Below are 12,613 nucleotides of genomic sequence, written 5' to 3' on the forward strand. Positions count from 1 at the left end.
TGCTGATATTGTCGACAAAAAACAGTTAGTTTTGTATCAGAAACTGATATAGCCAGCATGTTTAAAGGTTTAGAATTACTTTACATGCTTGTTGCTTTATTTCTATTATCTAGTTTACAGTGATAAAGAGTTAAGTCTGACCTCTATTATAATAGAAGATTGGAGAAAAGCTAATATAGGACAATAAACCCAATTATGTAATGGAGAATTTTTCAGTGATAATATTAAACTGACTCTTTGTTCAACTTCTTTATTGTAAGTCTCACATCAGGTAGAAAGAATACAACTAGGAAATCAAATACTAAGTAACAAATGGGCCATGCCTTGCATTCAACAAACAAATTTGTAGGTGATCTTAGTGTAAGCCACTAGCGTGCAGATTTCTGTAGGCTCACAATAAATAAAATCTGTTTCTTCTGCACATCTGCTAAAAACAGGAAAAGAATGACAGGTAAAAAGAATGTCTAGCTAATATAACATAAAAAATCTTACATATTTACATACAATTCATCTTATTAGACATAAATGTTACAATTTGTCTGAAATTCTAAAAAAATATATGCAAATTATATGCACAACGGACTCTTCAAATAGGTTAATACTACCACAAATTTTTATAACTACCATCAGAAAGGTCTCCTTTCAGGTAATTAAGAATTCTGTTGTACCTCAAAACAAAATGATACGTACAATGGCCTTATTTCATTACAAACAGTGTGAAACAACAAGACTAGTTTGGAGATGTGCCAATTGGAGGGTTGGTTCTGAAGTCACTTTCTAAATCTTGGTCAAACAATTAGCATCCCTGCTTTCTTCTATGTCTTAATTCAGTCAACAATTGTTTGAGTGAGATCAATATACAATATTTGTTGTGTAATCAGTTTCTACACAGTTTCAAAACTGAGAGAAAAGAGCAAGGTGGCCTGTCTGTTTTATTTAACTTTGAGTCAATCGCTGTTTATATGCAATGTACTTACGCAATGAAACATACTTAATTCATTCATTCAATCAATCATTCATTATTTCTTTTAGCCTTTGCAATACTATAGGATGTTAAGAGTATCACCTGTAGTTTAAGCTAAGGATCTTCATTAAGCTGATCATTAAGAATCTTATTTCATTATAGTCTAAGTTAAAGCATTTGTAAAATTTGATCTTTGCACATCTTCATTCAACTTGAACATACTTCAAACGGAAGACATCAGAGTAATGTCTATCCAATGTACCTGTCCTCATACTGTAAATTTCTGTGATCCCTATTTACACCTATTTATTGACAATACTTGTCTTTTAACAACTGACATTTGTTAATAGCTTTAATAACAAACTTACTTTCAATAGTTTACAGTCAAACTATCAATACTTTTGGCTTTGTGACAAATACAGATTGGCATTAAGTCAAATTATTTAGAACTTCCTCATATGAAAACAAGAGAAAAATCTCATTGAAAAAATTATGCAAGATGTAGAGAAGTATTTAGACTTGGGCAACTGCCATATTTTTGTAAATGGTGCTGGATTGGTTATTAAAAATAAGTTATAATGTATTTATATATGATATAATTATATATAGGAAATTACCATACATACTAAAATAACAGAACACACAATATTTAACACCTTTCATATATCACAGATAGGGCACATTCTCATGTACTTGATAGGCTTACTCATCTGCCTATTGATATCTGCTACAGGTATTCCAGATCAACTGAATCAGCTGTCTATTGATGCCCTGCTAGATCAATCGTATTAATTGCTATAATCTATTGTATGATCTGTTAATTAATATCTGCTCTGATGGATCAGCGGAATCATCTGTTTTTTGATATCATCTCATATGGATCAATTGCATCATCTGTATATTAATATCTGCTCTGATGGATTAACTGAATCACCTGTCTATCGATATCTGCTCTGAAGAATTAATTGTATCATCTGTTTATTGATATCTGTTCTGATGGATCAATTGTATCATCTGTTTATTGATATCTGCTCTGCTAGATCAATTGTATCACCTGTCTATTAATGATATCTCCTCTGATGGATAAAATGAATGAGATATAAATACATAATATGCATCCCAATTCAATTTTTTAAATTTGACCTGATATAATAAGTATAATATACAAAAATTAAAACAGTGTAGTCTTAATAATTACCATACAAATAACCTTCATGATAACTTCATATAAAAAATGAACTTATTTTCTTTTCACATTCTTATTTGTTTATGGACTATGTGGCCTTTGCTCTGAGCTGACCTCAACAGGTCAGAAAGTAAATTTTGTCAATAGAGAACATGTTGTTTGTTCTTGAACCAACTTCCTTTTCTATGAGAAGTTTTTAGCCTTGTTTTATTTGACAAGTTGGTTACATCTAGTTACACCTTTCAACATTAGTTCTTCTACCAAAATCAACTTTCTCTATCACATTGTCAATATGACAATCTTGGTCTAAACGAACCCCATCATACCTGTGTTTCCTTGCTAACACTAATAACAAGCCCAGAACTTATGGTATGCTTTACATTCTAAATTTCTTGATGGTGCTAAATGCTTCCAAATATTACCATTGTGTAACTTGTGACACACAATTTCTAATGGTTTTTATGAAAGACTCTTGGTTAAACATTTCTGTATAAAGGACAGTTTGTTCATGGTGTCAAATATCTTAAATTTTAACTCTTAATCTTCAAATGTCAAATCAATAGGAGATCACACTTTAACAGGTTACAATGACACATTTCAATAAATCTTTTATCTTAAAGTAGCACAAAATAAAATCAAGCTTAGATATAATCATCCAATAGGTTAACTTTATGGATAAGGAAGTAAATTACAAGGTCATTGATTTCTAATTAATGGCAGGTAATAACACAAGATATTCAATAAATGTTTGAAAATTATTAGCTGTGAAGAAAATGCTGAGCTGACAAACTCAGTTGCAGAGTGTTAAAGGGTCTTGCAGTGATTTTTGTAGTGTAGCTCAAATCAGTTAAGCTTTTTGAGACTCTGGAGATAAAGCTCTAAAGATTAAACTACGATTACAATGGATTATTGAACACAGAACAAAATAAAAAGTGGGAGCCAATCTTTAATATATAAGCACTTATAAAATACAATAACTGTACACACACACATATATATATATATACTCATAAATCACTTCCCTGTAACATAAACAATTACTTATATGTTTGGTGGAATTCAACAGCCCTATAAATTATGAATATTCAAATAGATAAAATCACTCTGAACTATCACTGGTAATATATAACTTGTAACAGTTTTTCAATGGGACAATAATAACTGGCCCCAGGATATTGAAAACAAATACTAGTGATTATTTACAAAATCTTGTATCAATCCTGGACAATAATTGGTTAAAATTACAGTAATCACATATTGAGATCAATACATTTCATTGAAATAAATCAGACGGGTAAAAAATGATTAGAGTTATTCCCCATGATTTAGTATCTGTATTAAAGTGCATTATGATTTAAAGATTGATCAGGAGAATGAACTTGTGTTTTTCATAAATGGTGCACAACTGTAATTTGTGATAAAGCAAATAATTAGTTTTAACTAAAAAGTTTAATAAATTAATTGAAGTGAAAGATCACTTTTAACTCATGCTTAATGTGCAATAAACAATCAACAAATTCAGTTTAAATGCATCAAAACAATACAATGTAGATGCTGTCAACAGCATGACTGAAACTTAATTTCCATTTTTTTCTCCAAAAGCAGAAAGATGCATTAATTTCTGATATTGCATATCTATAATAGCAGCAATATAAATCATATAAATTATCATATTTCAAAATATTAAGACATTATCATGCATTATCAATCATTTAAAAAAATTAAAATCTGTTATATGCACATTAAAATGCTTTGCCAATTCAAATATTTGTATTGGTATTTATAAAATTCTTTTGTATGTCGGTGAAAAATGTGTGCTTGGTGAATAAAACTATTAATTTTAATTTGTGCCTATTTGTGAATGTAATGACTTAAAACAAGAGCTCAATATACTCACTTTACAAGTACTCAAAACAAAAAGAAAAATTATCTCAAAAATAATAAAAAGCTTAGAAAAAATGAAAATAAAAAGGGCAAGATTGGGTATGTGTATATGAAAATGAGCAAGATGATTTTCAAGGGAATGTATGCTTTGACTTGTAGTTTTGACTTGAAACTTTACACCGTTTTTGTTTTGCGGATCTTAATGATACTAACCTTGAGCTTTGCTACTGAACATTTCTTTGTGAGATGCACATACTGCCAGCAATCTGTAACCAAGATCCAAATCATAACCGGGTTGGGCTGAAACTTTGCTCACAATCTGAAAAGAACAAAAATCAAGGTTTTGAACTGTCCAACAATGATCAAATGCATTTTTCAAGGAATATAGTTCTCTAGTTTTTTCTTTAATATTTTGTAAACTAAATTTCTGCCATTCACAGCAATTCAGTATGGAAAATCTGATTGATGATTTATCTATATATGGCAACAGCTGATTTAATCTTGGTCTTCCAGACCAATTTTTATTTTTATCTCTTGATAATAGAAAGGTCCAGAAAATCAAAAACATGAGTCTCATCAAGAATTAATTCCCCAAAAAATTATTGGAAATTGCAACCTTCCATTCATTCATTCAGACTTCAATAAATAGTAAAATAAAACAGTTTCAGAAGTGGTCATATAAAAATAATAATTGTGAATTGAAATATGTCTCCATAGAATTAAGAATTAATGAAAGGTGTTGATGTATCAGTGTAAAATAAAAGGTCAGTTTGGATATGTTCATCTCAACATAGTCGCATGTTTCTTGAGATAATATCTTCTAGAGAATGTTCTGATAACTTCCATATGGAATTGTAACACAATAAAAAAAATATTCCCCTCTATTTCTCCACACGTCTGTTATTGCAGGTGATAGATTCTCATAGAAATTGGCACCAATCTCTCTACTCTAGCCATGATCCCTATTTAGCTTAAGTTAATAAAAGACATACTTTTACATGAAAAAATTCAATAGAACTATTCTTCTATCAAGTTTTTTTGCTGGCTATTGCAATTTCCGTTCATCAAGTAATCTTATCCACATCAGATTTTGATGGGCATTTAGTTAATTTTTGGCCCTTATCATTGCAATAAATTACTATATAAATTTTTGGAAGATATTTAAATTTGCATAAAAAAAGCGATAACTATTTTATGATAATTTTAACATAGATTGCCAAGGCATTTAGATAGTTTTAGGCCTTATCATTGTGAAAAATTACTGTTTCCAACTTTCGATGTATAAGATTTTAAAACTTGTAAAAAAAAATGAGATAACAATTTATTAAAGACACAAGATCTCTTTATGGGGAGAACTGTTCATGCATGATTAGACTAAAACCAGTAATGTCTAGCTACGTCTTACTATATATATTATTATATAATTGACGTTCTATTTACAATAAACTACAAGATTATATTTCATTTAATTTGGCTACATTCTTAAAATAACTCAACATGTGCTCTCATGGCAAGAAGTAAGAAAATGTCAAAAATTTCTCTCGTATAATTTGGGCCAAATTCAAGCTATAAGAAAAGACTGGTAATATAATAATATGGTTTGGTTTTAGTCTACATAGCTAGATAAAATAATAGACTTTGATCAAACTTGTTATGTAATGAAGGCCAGATTTTCTCTTTCTTTCTGAAAATAACCACATTTTAGATCAATAACGTAGACAGACAGATTATATCACATGATCAGTGCCGTTTTCCCCCTCTCAATTTCTCCTGACTATTAATAGATTACAGATAATATAAATCACTATAGAAAATAACTTGAGATGTTTCATCCTTTTATAAAAAACATATCGTATAGGAGAATTAAATATGGCTTTTCTTACATAATATAGCTGTAATGATATTTTCATACTGTTTAATAGGCTCCACGTGTAAATATAAACTATATGCTAACAGTAATTAATGCTAAGAATATGACAGTTAATGATTTATCTTTATCAATATTAAAATTCAGACTTGTGCCAATTCTTTGAAAAACTAACTTACTGCAACTGAATTACACTTTAAAGGAAATCTTACATGTAAACAAATTTTGCTACAAAGCTTTTTGACCACAAAACAGAAAACCAAGTTTATCAAACAATTAAACGCTATTGATAATGTTTTAATTCATGTGTAGCGTTACTATTTTGATCATGTGAAATTTTCAGACGGGGTTCACGTTTCAGAAAATATTAATGTCTTGTTGATTTTTAGAAATCACGGAATTTTCTTTCATATATAGCACTTGTAAAGTAAGAAAACTGACAGAGCAATTATGATTTATGACTTCAGATGTCTCAAGCCAATCAAATAATCTGATTGTGTTTACTTCTGGAAAGGTAACAGCCAGCCTGACGTGCTACAGAAATACACAATTAGACTTGACATTTCCTTTAATGTGTATAATATAGATAGAGAGAAAAAGAGGTAAACTAATTGATAAGTACGGTCAGCGTTTAGTAATTAGTTCTCGACCAACAACTACTACTATTTATTACTGTGTTTTTCTCTCAGGAAGCTTGGAGTCAATAATCTTATTAATTCTACTATTAACTTGATTCACAGTATATTCACGCTGTCATACAAAACAAATTAACTTGACAATGTGTTCTATTAATGAAATCAATAGTTCACCTTATAACCAAGATTAATTACTGTATTTTTTCTTCTAATTATTTATCATTTTTAGAAATAACCTTCAGTCTGAATGTAGATCAACTTGATTCCATCTATTTCAATAATCATCTAGGATAATATTACATTTTTAAGCAAATTTTTTTTATCACAAATTAATTCCTTTTCTGTTTTAAAAATTGTATAGTCTCAGAACAGAAGAGATAAATTTGTAATGTAAAAGGACAACCATTTGGTGAACCATTCTGATTGTGGTTCACCTCAAGGAGGACAATGAGATGATCAAGAACTGGTAGACAGATTGATACATTGGTGTAATTAAGTTATAAGTTTTAGTGCGTGACTTAAAAGCAATGTTTCCCCACAGTGATCAAGAAAAAAAACCCAAACTATAAAGATATTTGTTTATAAATTTTAACTCAAGGAAACAATTGCCAATAATCTTGTGGTGCCGACCATAGAACTTTTTAACATAGACTTTCAGAACTGATAAAAAGATCGGAAACATACTGATAGATTCCCAAAAATTCATCAATGATATTGTGGTGGAAAACATTGCATTTTTAGTCAACAAACTTCCTTTCATTGCTTCCTGATCACTCATTTTTTCTTATGCATTCATGTCTGGGAAGTAATTTTACTAAGTTATTACAGATGACAAAATAAAAAGAAAGAATTATATCTTTTATTTATTAGAATGAAAGATTTGACAAGTGAAATCAATATTGTGTTACATCATTTCACAAAAACTAAGTAGAATATTACTAGTAAATAGTCCATTAGCTAGAAATCAATAACTATAGGTTATACAATAAACTATCTAAATTATATTTTATAAAGACTATAATCTAAGTAGTTGATACAGATCATTGACTAACTTATTCCTCTTAACTAGAAACAAACCTCAAGTGTGAGTTGTAGAAGTATAATGATCAACAGTTGATTGGTGAAGACTATAAGACATGGTCACCATATTAAACAGAAGATTTAATTAACAGACCAATGTTCTATTTCTATCATTACTTTAGTATCAACACTAACAATATTGATATTTTCATTTCCGAAGCAACGTAAAGCTTTCTGCTTGACTGCTTTACTCCGTTTTCAATATCTGATTGGCGTCACGACCTTCTCTCCTTCCTTCATAGAAAGTGATAGCAATTTCCTGCACTACGAAACTCACAGTGATATTATTTGTGACAAGTATCCTAATGATTTTTGTTCCGAGGTTTTCCTCGGGGAATGGAAAATGTTAGATGGCTGACTAGTGACAGATTATTTGAGGAAAGTGGAGCAATTTACAAAATTGAATGTTTCCAATGAATAATGTCTTTTTTAGGGATAATAACATTCTTCCAGACTTCGTTAAATCTTAACCTTAGGCTTCAATTCTCTTTTCTCTCAATAGTTTGATTATAAATGACGATAATTTATCATTCTATTTTAAAATCTCATTTAAAATATATTCCAATTATAAACTGAATTAAATTTGTTTCTTGTATGAATAAAGTAGTTGGTCATCATTTCTCAAACAAATCAAATTTTGTGATAAATTTTTTTGTAAAATTTTACACGCAAGACAAATTTGATCAGCTTTTTTTTAAGACAAAGGGGCTGCATATATCATACTTACACTAATGAATGCTACAAATAAATCACTTTTCAATAGGATGTGTTGAGCCTTTATTATCTGTCTCACAGCAAAGAAAAGTAAGAAGCATGTGTATTTTGCAAAGATAATAATATAGGGATCTCAAGGATCCTGTGTAACAGATGATCTTCTGTCACAACTCCTGTCTCAGAGATCTATTGGATTGTCCATACACATTTAGAAAAAAATTCCACTGATTGAGATTCAAACTCAAGACCACCATCTGATCGACATAACCAAGCAAATGTCATCAGATGATGAAGCTCTGACTGAGCTACAGACAATCCTACTCATCAAGATTGTTAATGGTTAGGGTGGCCAATAAAAGACAAGTTCCTCTTTTACATTTCAGGAACCTTAAAGGTGTTTCACAGTGGTTACAGATAACCAGAATATATATAGCCATTTAAACAAGGGTCTTGTTATATAAATAAATGTAGACTAAAAGGGTAATAGAAAAACATTTGCAAAGGGATTGTCTAAGCTGTCAAACAAAAATATCATTTGTTCTAAAAAATGGTTTGATATGGTTCACCTTTGTGTCTTTTTCCCTCCATGTATGAAGATTAATTTGTTGGTAATACAATAGTTTAAATACACTTTGGTGAGAATTTCTGTAGAAAAATTAGAAAAAAGAGAAATGAGAGATTGTGTGCAGTGAGATAAAAGATGTTGTTATGTGAAGTGACAGAAGTCAGGTATATAATGTCAACCATGTTTAAGAGAAAATATATCTCATGTTCACTGTGTCAAGGTCAACATATTTGTTATAAATTTCAAACAAGATAAATGCTGTCTAGGAATCCATCTTATTTATTGTGAAACTTAGAATATGTAAGGTGGCACTTTTTTGACTGCTAATAAATATACCAATTAATCAAAAGGTTGTTGAGTTGCCAAACCCCAGTCACTCAGTGGTATCAGATGTTCTAGAAGTGTAAGCATGTCCTGCCTTGCTAGCAACAGTTACATTATTGCAGCTCAAACAGTCTTTGAACTTGACTCAAGAACTTAAAACTATTATTAGCTTATTGAAATTCTCCAAATAGAATGCTGAGTTGATAAATCCAGACACTGAGTGGCATCTTGTGCATGCCCCAGTTGCCTAGAGCCACAGTATTAACATTAGTGAAACTCAAATTTGGCTTCATCTTTATATATGCCCTATGACATAGACATATCTCAGACATATTGAACCTCAGAGTATCTTGAACTGATTTAATAAACATTTTAAGTATACAACTACTAACACTATCTTTTGTGTGTGTCTTTTTTACTAAAATCATACTAATGACTGACTAATTTTCACATAATTAATAGATTATCTATTGCTCTGTGACCTAGGCCAGTGCTTTCATTGAGACTTGTCTCAATACACGCTAACACTATTTTTGATTGGTCTTTTCTCAACATGCTGAACACGAGCCAATTGAAAATCGTTTATAAGCTTAATTAACAAACACCTAACATTAGATTTTGAATGCTCATGCACTGAATGACCTTCTAAAACTGCTCAAAAAGGCAAAGCAGCCACAAGAAGTAATGTTTGTAATTTGTTATTGAAGCTATTTGTATTTATTTGAAAAAGATAGATCAGTAGCTGGTTTAGAATGTCAACAAATCTGTCAGTTACTGACACTAGTAGTTAATAAGACAAATACTGTCACAGTTAACGCCTAATTTATTGAAAGTTATACCATTAATGTCACACTGATATCACTTGAACACATCCTTCATTTACAGACGTATCTCTCGTTCTCTCTCACTTATAGATTTTTCTTTCGCAATTTCAAACTCACCAACTCACTCACACAAGTAAAGCTGGTGGGAGAGGTGAGATCTTGTTGTTGTGACGAGACTCAATATGATACCTAGTATGTTACTAGCTGTGCATGTCTGTCAACTGTGGAATACCAAACAAGAATACTCATATTGGTACTACCGTCCTAAGTGCACTGCATAGCTTGAAGCATTTGTCATAATCAGCCAATGACAGCAGAGCAAAAGGAAGTAATACTCAATTTAATTAGGTTTTTAAATACAAATCATTTAGAACTATGTTTGGTGTGGATAGCATCAAAGTTTTTGAAAATCCTTTAGCCTTGCCTAGTTATATACAATTTGTTGAATTTAAATGATCATATTAATTATATTTTTCAAGTTTGATTTTTTTCACTAGTGTTTTTATTCGATTTCAATAAAAAAGATTTCTTAATTTATTGAAAATATTAGACATGTCAAAAACATCCACCCAAAGAAAATTGAAATGCAAATATTTATGGCCTCTAGGATCAGTATTTCAACAATGATTAAATTAAAAATATGGTAATACCAACAATCTGTCATCATCAAGTGTTAGAAAAGTCGTTAAGAAAGAAGAAATGATAGTAATTACCACACACTAACCAGCCGTCAGTAATAAACATATAATATATAGTCTTGTCATTTATTTTGACGTAAGCTATGTCTCAATTCTCATTTGTTTATCAATTCCAGACAAAATCGGAAGCTGATGACCACAAAAGGATCAAGTGGCCACTACTTATCATGTATGATCAATAAATCCCCGGAATCCAATCTAGTAAACATAACAGTGGTGGAATATTCTCCTTTCATTCACATTTATCAAAATTAGTTAACAAAATCCGAAGTTTACATGACCGTGCATTGTCAAAGGTTTTTCTAGGTTTGTATTTCAGATTGCACATAGATTCAGTCTATCATTAACTTGGAATTGTCCTTGTTTATCCACTTGTGCTTTTTGAGAGATCTGAAATGTCAACAAACTTCTTTTATCACAGGGCAAGATCAAGAGAATAAGTCTAAATTGCAAAAACTGAACATTCATTTCAATTTCCACACTGTGTCATCAATGCATCAAGATACATTTGAAACAGGCAGGACTTTTTGCACTTCATTTGTAATTGCACAACTGCACGGATTAGCCATATGGAAAAATTATTTAAGCGATTTTTATATAAAGCTTTTCAGATCAAATTTAGCAGCAGAGAAACCTAAAAAAAATAAATTAGTTGCAAATATCAGAGGTGAAAGTGACAACAATTTGCTAATTGTTTCCATAAAATGTCTGAGGGATTTGATATTTGAAACATAATAAAAGAAACAAAGATTGTAAATTGGTGATTCCATGAAGAGTTCTAGATTACATGACCTTTTAGTTGATAACATCATAAGGGATAGTTGAAGTGATATAGCTGGGACCTAATCAATAAATTACATTGGATTGATTGAACGCTGTTTCTCTTCTCCACAACCACATCATTTATTAGCTTGTGATTTCATTGCCTTCACGCTGAATTGCTTCAAAGTGGCGGCACTCAACAAATCCACTTCTAATGACCACTCTCTGGCCTTCTATTTCAGCTTGTTAAATAATTGTGGCCATATTTCCTCATTTACTAGACAGACGGTCAAAGTTTCTACAGGAGTTATTTCCCTTGAGACATTGAGCTGGTGAATATTGTTGTGAGTTGAAGCTCTGAATACGTCCTGATATTATGCTGATATAATGTATTTATTGGTTGGTAATCATGGATTTATTATCAAGATAGCTGATCGAGGGAATAACACTGAACTTGTTAGCTTTAATGATTTTATTTCTGCCATAGTGTACAGCTCTACATCTACCCTGATTCACTTGACAAGATATGTCAGATTGAAGGGGAAACAAAAAATTAGAGCGAGAGATTGAATTTTAATATTGATCCGTGAAACAGTAAGACGAGAAAATCTAATCAGCTATATATAAATAAATCATTATTTGCGACTTTATTCAGAAACAAATACTAGAAGTTAAATGCCTCATTAAATAGCTCAATTAATTCTATTTGCACATTTATAAGGTTTGAACGTCGGCGCTAACTTTACAAATTATTATTATCTGACATGAAAACTAGGAAAAGCAATTACTAAATCTCTTAAAGACATGTCTATACTGGCTATATAGTGTCAATTAAATTACAACTGGTCACAATAGATGAAATGGAATTATCTTTTATGAGTCTAGTATATCCTTCACTTAATGGTTAAATATTCTATGAAGATGAGAGTAGTTTATGATTATGAATGTGAAGTAAAGTATCTAGATATTGACATGATATCACAATCATATCATTAATTTCAATAGATATCAACTTGTCATAATACTAAACTAACTAAATTTATCAAGCTTCAGGTGAAACTCACACTCAATACAAAAACATCATCAAGGAGACCTTTAGCATGACAAAAG

General features: G+C 30.5%; 1 protein-coding gene across 1 annotated transcript in view; it reads right to left on the reverse strand.

The window, feature by feature from the left end:
* Positions 1-12,613, reverse strand: part of LOTGIDRAFT_106371 (hypothetical protein) — a gene marked incomplete at both ends in the record, with an annotated part of 48,089 nt that overhangs the window by 19,233 nt on the left and 16,243 nt on the right. The window contains one exon of the mRNA XM_009061834.1: positions 4,248-4,353. Coding sequence (XP_009060082.1) covers positions 4,248-4,353 — 106 coding nt within the window. The remainder of the gene's footprint in view (positions 1-4,247; positions 4,354-12,613) is intronic.

The sequence above is a fragment of the Lottia gigantea genome (assembly GCF_000327385.1).
Source record: "Lottia gigantea unplaced genomic scaffold LOTGIsca_5, whole genome shotgun sequence".
NCBI classification, from domain to species: domain Eukaryota; kingdom Metazoa; phylum Mollusca; class Gastropoda; family Lottiidae; genus Lottia; species Lottia gigantea.